This window comes from Manis pentadactyla, chromosome 6 (assembly GCF_030020395.1).
Source record: "Manis pentadactyla isolate mManPen7 chromosome 6, mManPen7.hap1, whole genome shotgun sequence".
Classification (NCBI taxonomy): Eukaryota; Metazoa; Chordata; class Mammalia; order Pholidota; family Manidae; genus Manis; species Manis pentadactyla.
Window position 1 is genome coordinate 12,921,980 of NC_080024.1, and position 12,648 is coordinate 12,934,627.

The following is a 12,648-nucleotide window of genomic DNA, read 5'->3' on the forward strand; positions in this document are numbered from 1 at the left end:
TGATGTCTTCTAATGATGGGGGTTCAAGATTTTCCCATCCCAATATGTGGGTGAAGGAAATCCTGATAAGATGGGAGATGAAAATTTAGGCATCTGTAAAGAGTATGTCAAATTCATGATATCATTAATGTTGCAATTACCAAAGGTAATAGGTGGCAAGGAGCATAGTGAAAGGAATAACTTAACTGCTGAAGCTACCAAGGATTTGTGTGTCCTTAGAAGAAAGAAGATAGGGTGAGAGCATGAGATGGTGGAATTTGTGAGTCTGTATTTTCTCCAGTGGACTTTGTTTTTTCTAGGTTCAAAAAAACATTTCTCATTTATAATACTCTATATTGCATATTTGGAGAAGTTTGGAAATAACTATACTCTGGAAGAGCATAGATAGGTCACTTAAGAGTCATTTTAGTACCTTCTCTGATTTCAAAATGACTTCTTAGAAAAAAATAGGATCCAGTGGCTTTGGGCTATTAAACTTCACACATGTTCAATATTTCTACTGGCTTTGCTTTTGCAAGATGGGTTTGTTCGACACAGGTGTTCCCCATATGTGCTCTAGTTTTTGCATTTGTGACTGACTATGTAATACCTTTGCATCTTTTTGTGGTTAGGTCAAAAGCCAAGTACCTAGGCCTTTATGTAAAATAAAATCAGGGCATCATCATAGATATACAGGAAGTTTGGAGTAGTGAGAAAATTATTTAATGATAAATTAAGAGACACTCAGCTTTAATTCCTGCTTTGTCATTAATTGGCTTAAGTCATTTAACCTCCCTGGGTAAGACTCTTGTTTCCTTATCTGTAAGGAATATAAGTTAATTGAATAACAAAGCTCTGGTTCTTATTTATTTGGTATTATAGACCCCTTGGTGGTCAAAATTCATAGACCCTCTCTTAGAGGTAGGCTCCTGTGCATCTGCATACCACACGGCATACACTTTTATGTGAGTTTCAAGGGGTTTATGGGTGAGGCCTAACTGACATCTGGCTGGGTATTGGTTAGATCATTATAAGTTTAGAGCTCTTTCAGCTCTGAAGTTTTATACCATTTTAAGACTGAAAGTAAACAGCTCCAAGTAGTGTCTGGGGAATGGTAATGAAGGAAAAAACAGGTGTGGGTAGATTAGTATTAAGTTGATGACAGTTTCTTTAATAACTCTTCAAGTGAGTTGATAGAGCCTTGGTTGGTTATGAGTCTACCCAATGCTGTTCCTTGTCATAGCAGATAATGGTTTCATAGATCTTAGTATGTGCCAGGCACTGTTTTAAGCACTGAAGTCTTTTAATTCATTTAATCCTCACAGTATCTTTTTATTGTTATTTTTAAGCAATAGTTTGGGAAAGCATAAAACTTTTACTTTTATTTCTTTGAAAAAGTAAAAATATTCTTCTGAACACGTAAAAGATACCATTTATTTTTATATGGCTATATCCCTGTGCTAAATGTAAATACCTGTCTTTCCAGGTGAACACTGTACTCTCCATTTTGTGAATGAATAAATTGAGATTAGAGAGATTAACCTGCCAGATCCATTATCACCTTACTGAGTAGTGAATTAAATACAAGTCTTTTTTTATTCCAAAGCCCATGGCCTTCACCACATTGCTGTACCACCTGAGTGCAGGAGAATTATATATAATGACTCTGCTTAACAGAATTTATGATAATTTACCCAGAACTGAGCTAACATTCATTCTCCTTTGTGTTTCTGAGGATAAATGTATTCATTTAGCAAGGATACAGTGAGTTTATATTAATGTATCAAGCACCATTCTAAACAACTGGTTCCTTTTTCCAAGCTCTTCTATCATTGGGTAAGTTTATGATAATGTACATCCATTTGGGCTTATAACTCGGGTTTCCCAAGCCTAATTTAAGAATAGTGACATCTGGGGAAGGCAGTATAGCACAGAGAAGACAAGTAGTGATTCTATAGCATCTTATTATGCTGACCGACTGTGAATGCAGTGGGGTTTGTGGGAGGGAACTTGATAATATGGATGAATCTAGTAACCACAATATTGCTCATGTGAAACCTTCATAAGATTGTATATCAATGATACCTTAATAAAAAAACTAAAAAAAGTAATAGTGACATCTGTAAGCTATTGAAGCATATTAGAAATCCTTAGTATTTGTGTTACTTTTCTCATTTTTTCTTTTGAATCTGATAACTTAAAATCCTCATCGAAGAAGTGACTTTCTAAGACTTTAGATTGCTACTGTCATCAGAAGTTATTTAAAACTATCATTATGGATTTATTATTAAAACTCACCAAATACATTGGGTACTCTGGCAGTTATTCTATCCATTTGCTAGGACACTAGCCCTTTGCTAATTTGAAAGTCCTCTTCTAATTTTTTAAAAAACATTTTTTGTTGGTGTGTAACATAAGTACACAAGTCTCTTTTGCCGTGTGTTAGAAATGTGGGTTCTCTGGAAGTTTTTTTGTTTTTAGTAATTTGTGGGAGTTCTTTTATAAGTATTTTGTCAGGTATGTGTATTGTTAGATACATTGTCTCTTCCTTCTGGGCTTCCCTTTTCTCTCTTAATGGTGTCTTTGAAGAGAAGCTTTTGAATTCAGTTAATTCTAGCTTTTCAGTATGCCGCTGTTGGTCATATTTATCAGCCTTGTTCAGATCTTCCATGTGTTTACTAAATTTTTTTTGTCTGCTTGTCCCGTCAGCTATTGAGAAATGTTAAATTCTTCAGATTTGATATTGTGTTGTTTTTTTCTCCTTTTAGTTTATATATTTTGAGGTTTTGTTACAATGTTAGTATAAATTTAATCTGCCTGTTGAGTTGACTTTTATTTTTATGAAATATCCTTTTCTTTATTTCTAGTGATACTTCTTACCTTAAAGTCTACTTTGTCTAGTATTTTACTATATGAGGTTTTTTTTTGGTTAATGTTTGCATGGCAGATTTCTTGCCATCTTTTCCTTTCTCCCTTTCTGTGTCCTTATATTTAAAGTATGTCATTTGCAAGCATCGTACAGTAACATGCTTTTTAAATACCATTTGATAATCTTTGTTTTAAAATTGAAGCATAGAGTTCATTTACATTCACTGTAATTATTGATGTGTTTTGGTTTAAATTTTCCATCCTACTCTTTTTTTCTCTCTCTTTACTGATTTTCCCAGCTTTCTTGCTCTTTTAGTATGTTTTATTTTCTCATCCCCCTGTCCTATTAGCTGTTATTTATATATTCTTTACTATTTCTGTGTTTACCTTAGGGATTACAACATAAATCCTTGTCTTAGAGTTTACCTTATATAGTTTTTTTTCTAACCAATTCCTATTGTCTTATACATGATATAAATGCTGTATAGCATTAAGAGTCTTAGCATACTTTGACTTCTTGGGTTTTTCCCCTTGATTTTTAGACATTTGATCCTGGGTGTTTTGTTTTGTTTGAGGGCAAGTCTTGTGATTTTGCCAGTATTATACAAGAAAAGTTGGGGAGGTCCTTAATGGTATTATCTTCCTTCAAAGGAAATGTAATTTTCTTCTGACAGGCAGGTACAGTATCAGACAGATCACTGTGGTCTAGTTGAAGCTGACTTGCGGGCTTTGCTAAGGTTGATGTCTTTTTAGTTTGCCTTGTTTGCAAGGATGTATCTTTATTTATATGGAAAATCCTTTCTGGGGTCTCAGCTAAAACTAAAAGCTTGAGGTGTTTGCCAGTTTTCTTTCCACAGTATCGTGGAAATGCCTTGAATTCTAGTTTTAGTCTCCTCACCACTGCAAGTCTGCCAACAGTCTCTTTTCAATTCTTTAGCCTCCCAGTATGACTTTCTATTTGATGTTTTGGTGTCTCACCCATGCTAGGTAATGTGGCAGTATCTTGATGAGAATTTCGGGTTTTTCTTTGCATTTCTCTCCTCTTAAGATTTGGCCTCGTAAGTCCCAGCTTCTTGATAGCCAGCCCACTTGTGGCTTTCAGCTTGGCCTCTTACTGCTAGTCCTCCAAATATGACAGATGACCCAAGGGAACAAGTGGGGGCAAAATGTGGGGCTCCTCTCAGGACGCTTGCCTTTTCTCCAGAATTTTGGCCCCACAAGTCCAGGTTGCCTTTGTCACTCTTTGATGTTTTAAACAGTTGGTGGGTTTTTTTCTTAATTATTGTAAAATAAATGTAACATAAAATTTAATATCTTAGCCATTTCTAAGTGTATAGTTAAGTGATATGAAGTTCTTTCATACTGGTGTGCAACCATCACCTCCATCCATCTCCAGAACTTTCATCTTGCAAAACCAAAACTCTGTATACCCATTAAACAATAATAGCCCTCATCCTTCCCATTTACCCTCCCAGCCCTTGGTCACCACCACTGTACTTTTTTTTTTTTTTTAGATAATTATTTTTTATTGAAGGGTAGTTGACGCACAGTATTACATTACATTAGTTTCAAGTGTACAACACAGTGATAAAACATTTATATACATAATTCTAGGTTCCAGCTATCACCCTACCAAGCTGTTACAATATCTTGACTATATTCCTTATGCTATACATTACATCCCGGTTACTTATTTATTTATTTTACCATTGGAAGTCTGTCCTTTTTTTTTTTTTTTTTTTGTGAGGGCATCTCTCATATTTATTGATCAAATGGTTGTTAACAACAATAAAATTCTGTATAGGGGAGTCAATGCTCAATGCACAATCATTAATCCACCCCAAGCCTAATTTTCGTCAGTCTCCAATCTTCTGAAGCATAACAAACAAGTTCTTACAAGAAGAACAAATTCTTACATAGTGAATAAGTTACATAGTGAACAGTACAAGGGCAGTCATCACAGAAACTTTCGGTTTTGCTCATGCATTATGAACTATAAACAGTCAGTTCAAATATGAATACTCATTTGGTTTTTATACTTGATTTATATGTGGATACCACATTTCTCTCTTTATTATTATTATTTTTAATAAAATGCTGAAGTGGTAGGTAGATACAAGATAAAGGTAGAAAACATAGTTTAGTGTTGTAAGAGAGCAAATGTAGATGATCAGGTGTGTGCCTGTAGACTATGTGTTAATCCAAGCTAGACAAGGGCAATAAAACATCCACGTATGCAGAAGATTTCTCTCAGAACGGGGGGGTGAGGTTCTAAGCCTCACCTCTGTTGATCCCCAATTTCTCACCTGATGACCCCCCTGCGACTGTGCCTGTCTTAGGTTGTTCCTCCCTTGAGGAATCTTACCCGTCTCTGGCTAACCAGTCATCTTCCGGGGCCATACAGGGAAATGTAAAGTTGGTAAGTGAGAGAGAAGCCTTATTGTTTGAAATGGTTAGCTTTTTATTTCTTTGCATATTTATGCCCTGTAGCTTCTATGCCCAGCATTTGTCTTGAGGTATCTTTACCACTTGGAAGAATGATGATACTCGGTAAATTTGATATGAGGCACGAATTCTGTTTAAGGGTTGTAATTAGGAAGGAAGAAGAAAAGCTATAGAAGTAGCAGGCGGAAGAAAACCTGGGAAGATTGATTATTTCTTTGACATATCTTCTTGTAGAGTAACTTCAGCATGTATAGGTTTTAAGCTACTACTTAAATTGTGCACACACATTAACATAATAGGAGTATAGTTACATAACCAAAGCATACCTGTAATTACCAGCCATCTCCAGTGAAACCAAGAAAACCAGTTAGGCACCTTAGGCCTTTGTGAAAACTTATCTATGATATGGTGGATATTGTCCAACTGAACTTGAACAGTCTGAGAGAAATCAGACAAATTAAAACAACCCATTCCTGGGGAATGTTCACATCCCTTATGTTCTTTTAACAGTAAATAGTCTGTAGTTGTAAGATTTTGGAGTGCTACAATTTGCACTTCTCCTAATTCTTGGTTGAGTTCCAACAGTATAGATCCAGTCAAATTTGTTGTTTTACTGTATGCACAGGCCAGCTTAGATATCTCCTTCATTCCCATGGCAAGTCCAGAAGCTGACCACCACTGTACTTTATGTCTTTATGAATTTGACCATTCTAGTTGCCTCATACAAGTTGAATCAACAAGTGATAGATTGTCCTTTTGTTACCCAGGGTTCGTCCATGTTGTAGTGTGTGTCAGAATTCCCTTCCTTTTTAGGGCTGAATAATATTCTGTTGTATGTATATAGCATATTCTGTTTCTCCATTAGACACTTGAGTTATTTCCATCCTTTGGCTATTTTGAATAATGCTTCTGTGAACATGGGTGTACAGATATTTCTTGAAGACCCTGCTTTTGATTCCTTTGAATATATGTTTGGGTAGTGGAATTGCTGGCTCACATGGTAATTCTATTTTTAATTTTCCAGTAACTGCCATACTGTTTTACATAGCAACTGCACTGGTTTACATTCCTACCAGCAGTGCTCAAAACTGCCAATTTCTCCATATCTTTGACAACACTTGTTATTTTCTGAGGGTTTTTTTTGTTTGTTTGTTTCTATCTTTTCAATAGTAGCTATCTTGATGGATGTAAGGTGGTAGTTTTTTATTTTCATCTAGCTTTTATTATTGTTCTTGCCAGAGGAATTGATCTTAGAAAAGCTATTCTTTTAAGAGTAGAAGTGGTAATACATAGAATAGCATTTTGAGGTAGACGTTATTTTACAGGTGAGGAAACAGACATAGATGTTAAGGTCATCCCTAGTAAATTGCAGAGATAGAATTGAAACAACCTGTTTGGTTCTTAAATCTGTACTCTTAGAACTGCTTCTCTTATATTGCTTCTCTAATACAGGTTTCTTTCCTAAAAATCTTATAACTTCATTGCTCTATGACCTTGAGGGTGATTATTCTTATGGTTCTAGTAGATTCTATTTATTTTCTAGTATGTTTTTTTCTACCTTTATATCATGAAACTTTGGAATAGGGAACAATGCTTTTGTTTTATGATTTGGTGCAATTTACATAGCTTTAGAGAAACATAACCTGGGTTTTTTTGACTTGTTACATAACCTAGACACAATTCTTAAAATAAATGGAACTTATTTTTCAGTAGAATTTCTTACAACTACATTATTGTAAAACTTTTCTTGCCCTGAGAAAGAGGTTTTTGGGCCATTTCAAAGTAGTGGAAACTATGACCTTGAGCTTTATCCATGAAGCTAAGTTTTCAAGCCAGGTTTTTTGATACCATATTCTGTTTTTTCCAGTCACTTGGTACCCATAATGTTGTTAAATCCAGAAATGTTAATCTGGCTATACAATTCACTGTTTCATTTCTTACTGGTGCCCATTTGGCAATGTATTCAGGCACTAGCATTGTGGAAAATACTAGGATAGTTCTTTAAACTTTGATTTAATTAGACTTGTTTTTTCCCTACTACATCTCTGTAGTAGAAAATTCTTTTTCTTTTCTGGGTTTTTTTGTTGTTTTGTTTTTTATTTTCTATTTCTGTCTTTATTGTGTTAAGCCATCTTTACTTGTATTTATTTCATGGTTTGAAAGCAAAAACCCTGTTTGGAAATACTTATACTTACTACTTGTTGATAGATTGCCTAGTGATTAAGCTTGGGAAAACAGGTTCAAACACGTTCTAAGTCGGTAGCTACTTGTTACAGTTATTTGCTTGTTTTTTTTTTAAATAAGTTTACTTTTTCATGGTTTATCTCTAGTTTGTGAGCAGGATAAATATTCAGTACTTGTAAAGATTTTTAACGCTGTTTACATTCCTCTTATTCGCTTTTCAAATAATAAACGAAAACACAGTTATATATCCTCTTGGTATGAGGACAAGAAACTGAACGAATACTTAAGAATATGAGCAACCAGCTTGACAATTTGCTTGATAAAGCAGCTTTCAGTGCTCTTCACTACTATTTTATCAGTGGTTTTTGCATAAATCAATATACCATTGGCCATTAAGGCAAGGGTAGATGAAGGAGTGCTAATCCACAACTGCCCTTGGGTCTTTAGTGGTGTTATTAAGGTACTGAACTTTAAAGAAAAATGTGTACGGAGCTTCCTTAAACTATCTAATTCAGACAACAGACCATTGTATTTATATTTGTAATACTAAGTTAACCCAAAGGTTAGTTTTAGAATTTACTTCACAAATACCTGTTTAATTTTGCAAGAAGACATTGTTAAATAAGATACTAGATATGAGCAGTTACTGAAAGACCTTTTAACTTGTTTCTTTCCTTGGAGACACCATTGATTGCTGTGTGTATTACCCATTTATCCTAGCTTGCTTTACTTTAACATAATGACTGTTGCTTAAAAATACTGGCTGAGCCATTTCTTGAAGGTGAATTAAGTTGTAAGAGTTATATTTTGAACTAATTATAAAATTTGGTTTTTGCTTTTGTTTTATTTTGATTTGTTTTTAATATCATTCCCCGAATAATGAAGCTGTTTGGCCTGCTTACAAAGGCTTTCCTTGACTTAGCACAGGTTAGCTTGTCTGAGCTTTCGTAAGATCTGTGTTTTTGCATAGCACATCTTGATACCTCTAAGAATAATTTTCTCCATGCTGAGTGTGATCTTTCATACATATGTTAAATATGTACATGTCCTGGTGTAGCTGTCCATTAAGAGGAAAAAACAAATATTTTCTGAGGTGGTGGGAGTAAGAATATTTGCGGCCTTGTTTGGCCAACCACCTTGTAGGCTGATATCCTTTTATCAGTTGGGAATGTGAAGAGCCCTGGGTCATGAGTAGGCATTTGCCAAAGAAGTTTTATATGGATATCAGCTGGTTGAGGTTCCCTTTCTTGTAGCAGAAGAAGAAAGACTCTCCTTGTCTCTCTACCTTGACTCCTAGAGACTTACTTGTCCTACTTGATGCTTTTAAACAGGTGGTACTTTTTAATTTCTTACCTAGTTTTTGTAGTTGTTTTTGACAGGGAAGTTGGTCTTACAAGTCAATTCTTTTAAGAGTATAAATGGAAATAATGTGGAATATTATTGTGAAGCAGGTATTGTGTTACAGATGAAGTGCTTCTAACTTGGTTTATCAAGCTGACTGTACAGGTGAAGTCAAATGACAATACAGTCTTCTTGCCTGCTCTGTGCAAACAGGGACGATGAGATGGTCTCATTCTTGGTTTCTCCTCCTCTCCCCCAGGCTCCCTCTGGCTTGTAAAGTTTCTTACCCATTGCATGTAGGTTTGCTTTCCTAGGAAACTCCTGAGAAAGAACCATAAATAGAGATAGAAAATGTAGATTACCTCTGTAGTGATGAAGCCATATCCCTTTAGTAAATCTAATGTTTGACTCAAACATTAGGCTTTCATAGTTGGTTTTCAGAACATTTTATATTTAAAATCCCTGCATTTAGGCTTAAAAAGGCAAATAGAAGCAACTACCAACTCTGCTGAGCTCTGAAACAGTAGATAGAAGACAAATGTTGGGCTCATACAAACCAGATTTTGTTGAAAAAGCCTGAGATTAAAATATTTATTGGTTATTCTTTAATATTTTTTTCTTCATTTGATTTTCATCTTGTCCGTACTTTGAAGTTGAATTCTTTTAGCTAGTTAGAGGTTAACTAGACTGGAATTTTAAATAGATCTTTTTAAAAATTAAATATTCACGTAGAAACATATAAACAATAAAAGCGCTACAGTGATCTAAATGATTAGAGCTCCATTAATACTGCATTACAGAAAATTAGTCACTTATTTTTAACAGAGAGGCCTGTTACAATCTATTATGAAAATGCTATTGTATATTGAAAGGCTGAATTCCTTCTGATAGTGCTAATCAGTAAAACAGAAAATACAGCGTGTTCAGCAAATATTTTAATACATATTGTGCTGTTTTCAGGTTTATTGTGAATGATGTGTGCACTTACATTTAACATTCGCACACATAAACACTCAGGTGTATACGTGTATAGCTTTTATTTTGTTTGATGATAATCATACATGCCAATATTTAATACAAATCACTAGTATCACTAATTTAAATAGCCACACTTGAGTTTGTGGGTTTTCCCTTCTTCATATATTAGCTCTATGGTATCTATTTCAAACTTCAGGGTTAACAGCTTTTCTTAGTATTCTATGCCATTTCCTTATAATTGTTATGTATACCTTGACAGTCTCACATTAAAAGATTTAGCTCTTACACTACAACATCTCTATTTCCCTTGTCCCTAGTCGTCTTCCATGGACTTAAATGTTCTATGCTCTGCTTATACACTGCAACCATGTGTTCCCATTGTACCTCATTTCCTTTACTCTGAAGCATAATTCCCCCCATGTGTAGTATACTTGAAGAATTCATCAGCTGCCTCTGACTCCTTTTCTGCCTTTTTGCCAGAAGACTTGAGATGGCAGACATTGCAGGCTAACAGTTGTACAGAGTCATTACTTCACTAATGATAGCATCACTGCATAAGATTGAGAAAAAGGAACCAAGCCATGGGAGACTGATAGCAAATAGAAAGGGAAGAAATAGTAGTGAAATGTATCTTGATCCCTAGAATATATTAATTTTTGATAAGAGAATTAAGCTCCATAGGAAGTCATATTAGAGTTGTAGAGATTGTCTTTACCAGCCCTTTGTGATACGTAGGTCCAGTGTGGATAAATGACATACTCAAGGTCACATAGCCAATTAATGTACAGCTAGAGATCATACAAAGAGCACTTATTAATTCCACATCTAGTATTTTTGTATTCAAAAATTTACTGTAACTGATACATCCACCTTAGAAAACAGTTTGGCAATTTCCAATTTCTGTGTCACCTAATACTTCCACTCCTAGAAATCTGCCCAAGAAAAATGAAAGTATGTGTTCATAAAAAGATTGTACCTAAATATTCATAGTAGACAAAAACTGGAAGAAACTGGAAGAAAATAAAAATGTCTTATCAGCTGGTAAGAGGATAAACTAAAGGTGGCCTATTCATATCATGGAATACTATCCAGCCCTAAAAGGAACGAAATACATGTTAAAACACTAATGAACCGTAGCAACTTTATGCTTAGTAAAAAATCAGATACAAAAGATTACATATTACATGATTTCAATTATATGGAATGTCCAGAAAGGAAATTTATACAAAGAGGAAAAATGCAGGGGTGCTAGAAGTGGAGATCGACTGCAAAGAAGCTCAAGGGATTTGGCAGATGGGGAGGTGGGGGTTGATGGAAGTATTCTAGAACTAGATGGTGGCAGTGGTTATTACAACTAGAAATTTATTGTAAATTATTGAACTGTGTTCTTAAAATGAGTTAATGTTGTTGTGGCATATAAATTATATTGCAATAAATCCAAAAAAAGGGGAACATTAAAATTTTTTCTCCAACACTCTTAATTTACTCAGAAGATTACACTGTGTGTACCTTTTGTTCTGTAATTCTTATAGGTAGTGCCCTTGCATTAAAAACAATAAAATCTTACCTAATTCTTTGACATTTCTTTTAAATTAAGAACATTTGGCTTCTTAAGAAATATGTTACTATCTTACTGGACATATGTTAAATTTGGTAATACCTACACACACCCTGTAAGATTTGCTTAATGTCTCATTGACATGAAGTATATACAGTTGAAATTATAGTTCTTGCCAGAATTTTAAGTAATTTCTGTTCTAGCTGTAAAACAGCCTGGCTGATACAAAGTTGTTTCACTGCTATTCAGTACTTGCCAGTATATCTTCTCTGCTGTCCTCTTACCAGTTGAACTTTATGTTTACTGAGATCCAGTTGTATTTGTTTTCAAACCTGTTTTATGCGAGTTGTACTTCTTGTTACTATAATATAATATTGTGCACATTGGGTAAGAGTGATTCTGTATATGGTATACTTTTCTGTACCACAGAAATTTATGTCCAAAAATGTAAAAATAAAAATTATTTTAATGATTGATTTATGCAGTACTGATTTTTTTAATAATAAAAAGGATTCTTTTTGCTTTTTATATTACTAGATTTCTGCCAATTTTTATTGAATGAATTGTACTCATATTAATATTTGTTTTTAACTGTAGGACCGTGTATATGTACAACAAAATAATGTGGAGAACGTCTACAATTTGGGATTAATTATTTTCCGAGATCAGGTTGTACGTTATGGATGTATTCGGGATCATCTGCGGCAAACGCTGTTGGATATGATTGCAAGAGAGCGGAAAGGAGAAGTTGTAGACCGGTATAATTATCTTTTTACTCTGCAGGTTTTGGTTTTTAGTGGTTATATATCTTGAGAACCTATTCACTGTCATAATTTTATTAAAATAAAGTTTTTCCAGCATACTATGAAAATCCTCAAAAACTAATGTCAGTTAACAAAGTTACCTAGATTTTAACTTAAAAGCACATACCTATTTTTAGAAGAAACCATCCTAAGCTTTTATTTAATACTCTTTTTAAAAGCAGATCAGCCATTAGTCTTTCCTTTTGATTTTTCATGTACTTTTTATGATGGTATTTTGTTCTTTTGCTGTGATAACATTTTTGTTCTCTTCATCTTTTTCTTTAAGGGCTTTTAACTAGCCTTCATTCTTAGCATATTTGAAGAAAAATGTTGAACACAGTCTAAAATGACTAAGAACTATTGTATCCCTTCTGTTAGGTCATAGTGCCTTCCCCTTTCTAACATGATTGCAGTGCCATTTTTGTGACTCTGCAGTTACAGTGGCTTAAACTGTAAGACTGCTTTCTTTGATTCTATGTATTCAAAGGAGCT

General features: G+C 34.3%; 1 protein-coding gene across 4 annotated transcripts in view; it reads left to right on the forward strand.

The window, feature by feature from the left end:
- Positions 1-12,648, forward strand: part of CUL3 (cullin 3) — a 106,536-nt gene that overhangs the window by 65,204 nt on the left and 28,684 nt on the right. For all 4 annotated transcript variants that reach the window (XM_036913750.2, XM_036913740.2, XM_036913758.2 and 1 more), the window contains one exon: positions 11,951-12,111. In XM_036913750.2, the coding sequence (XP_036769645.1) occupies positions 11,951-12,111 (161 nt within the window). The remainder of the gene's footprint in view (positions 1-11,950; positions 12,112-12,648) is intronic.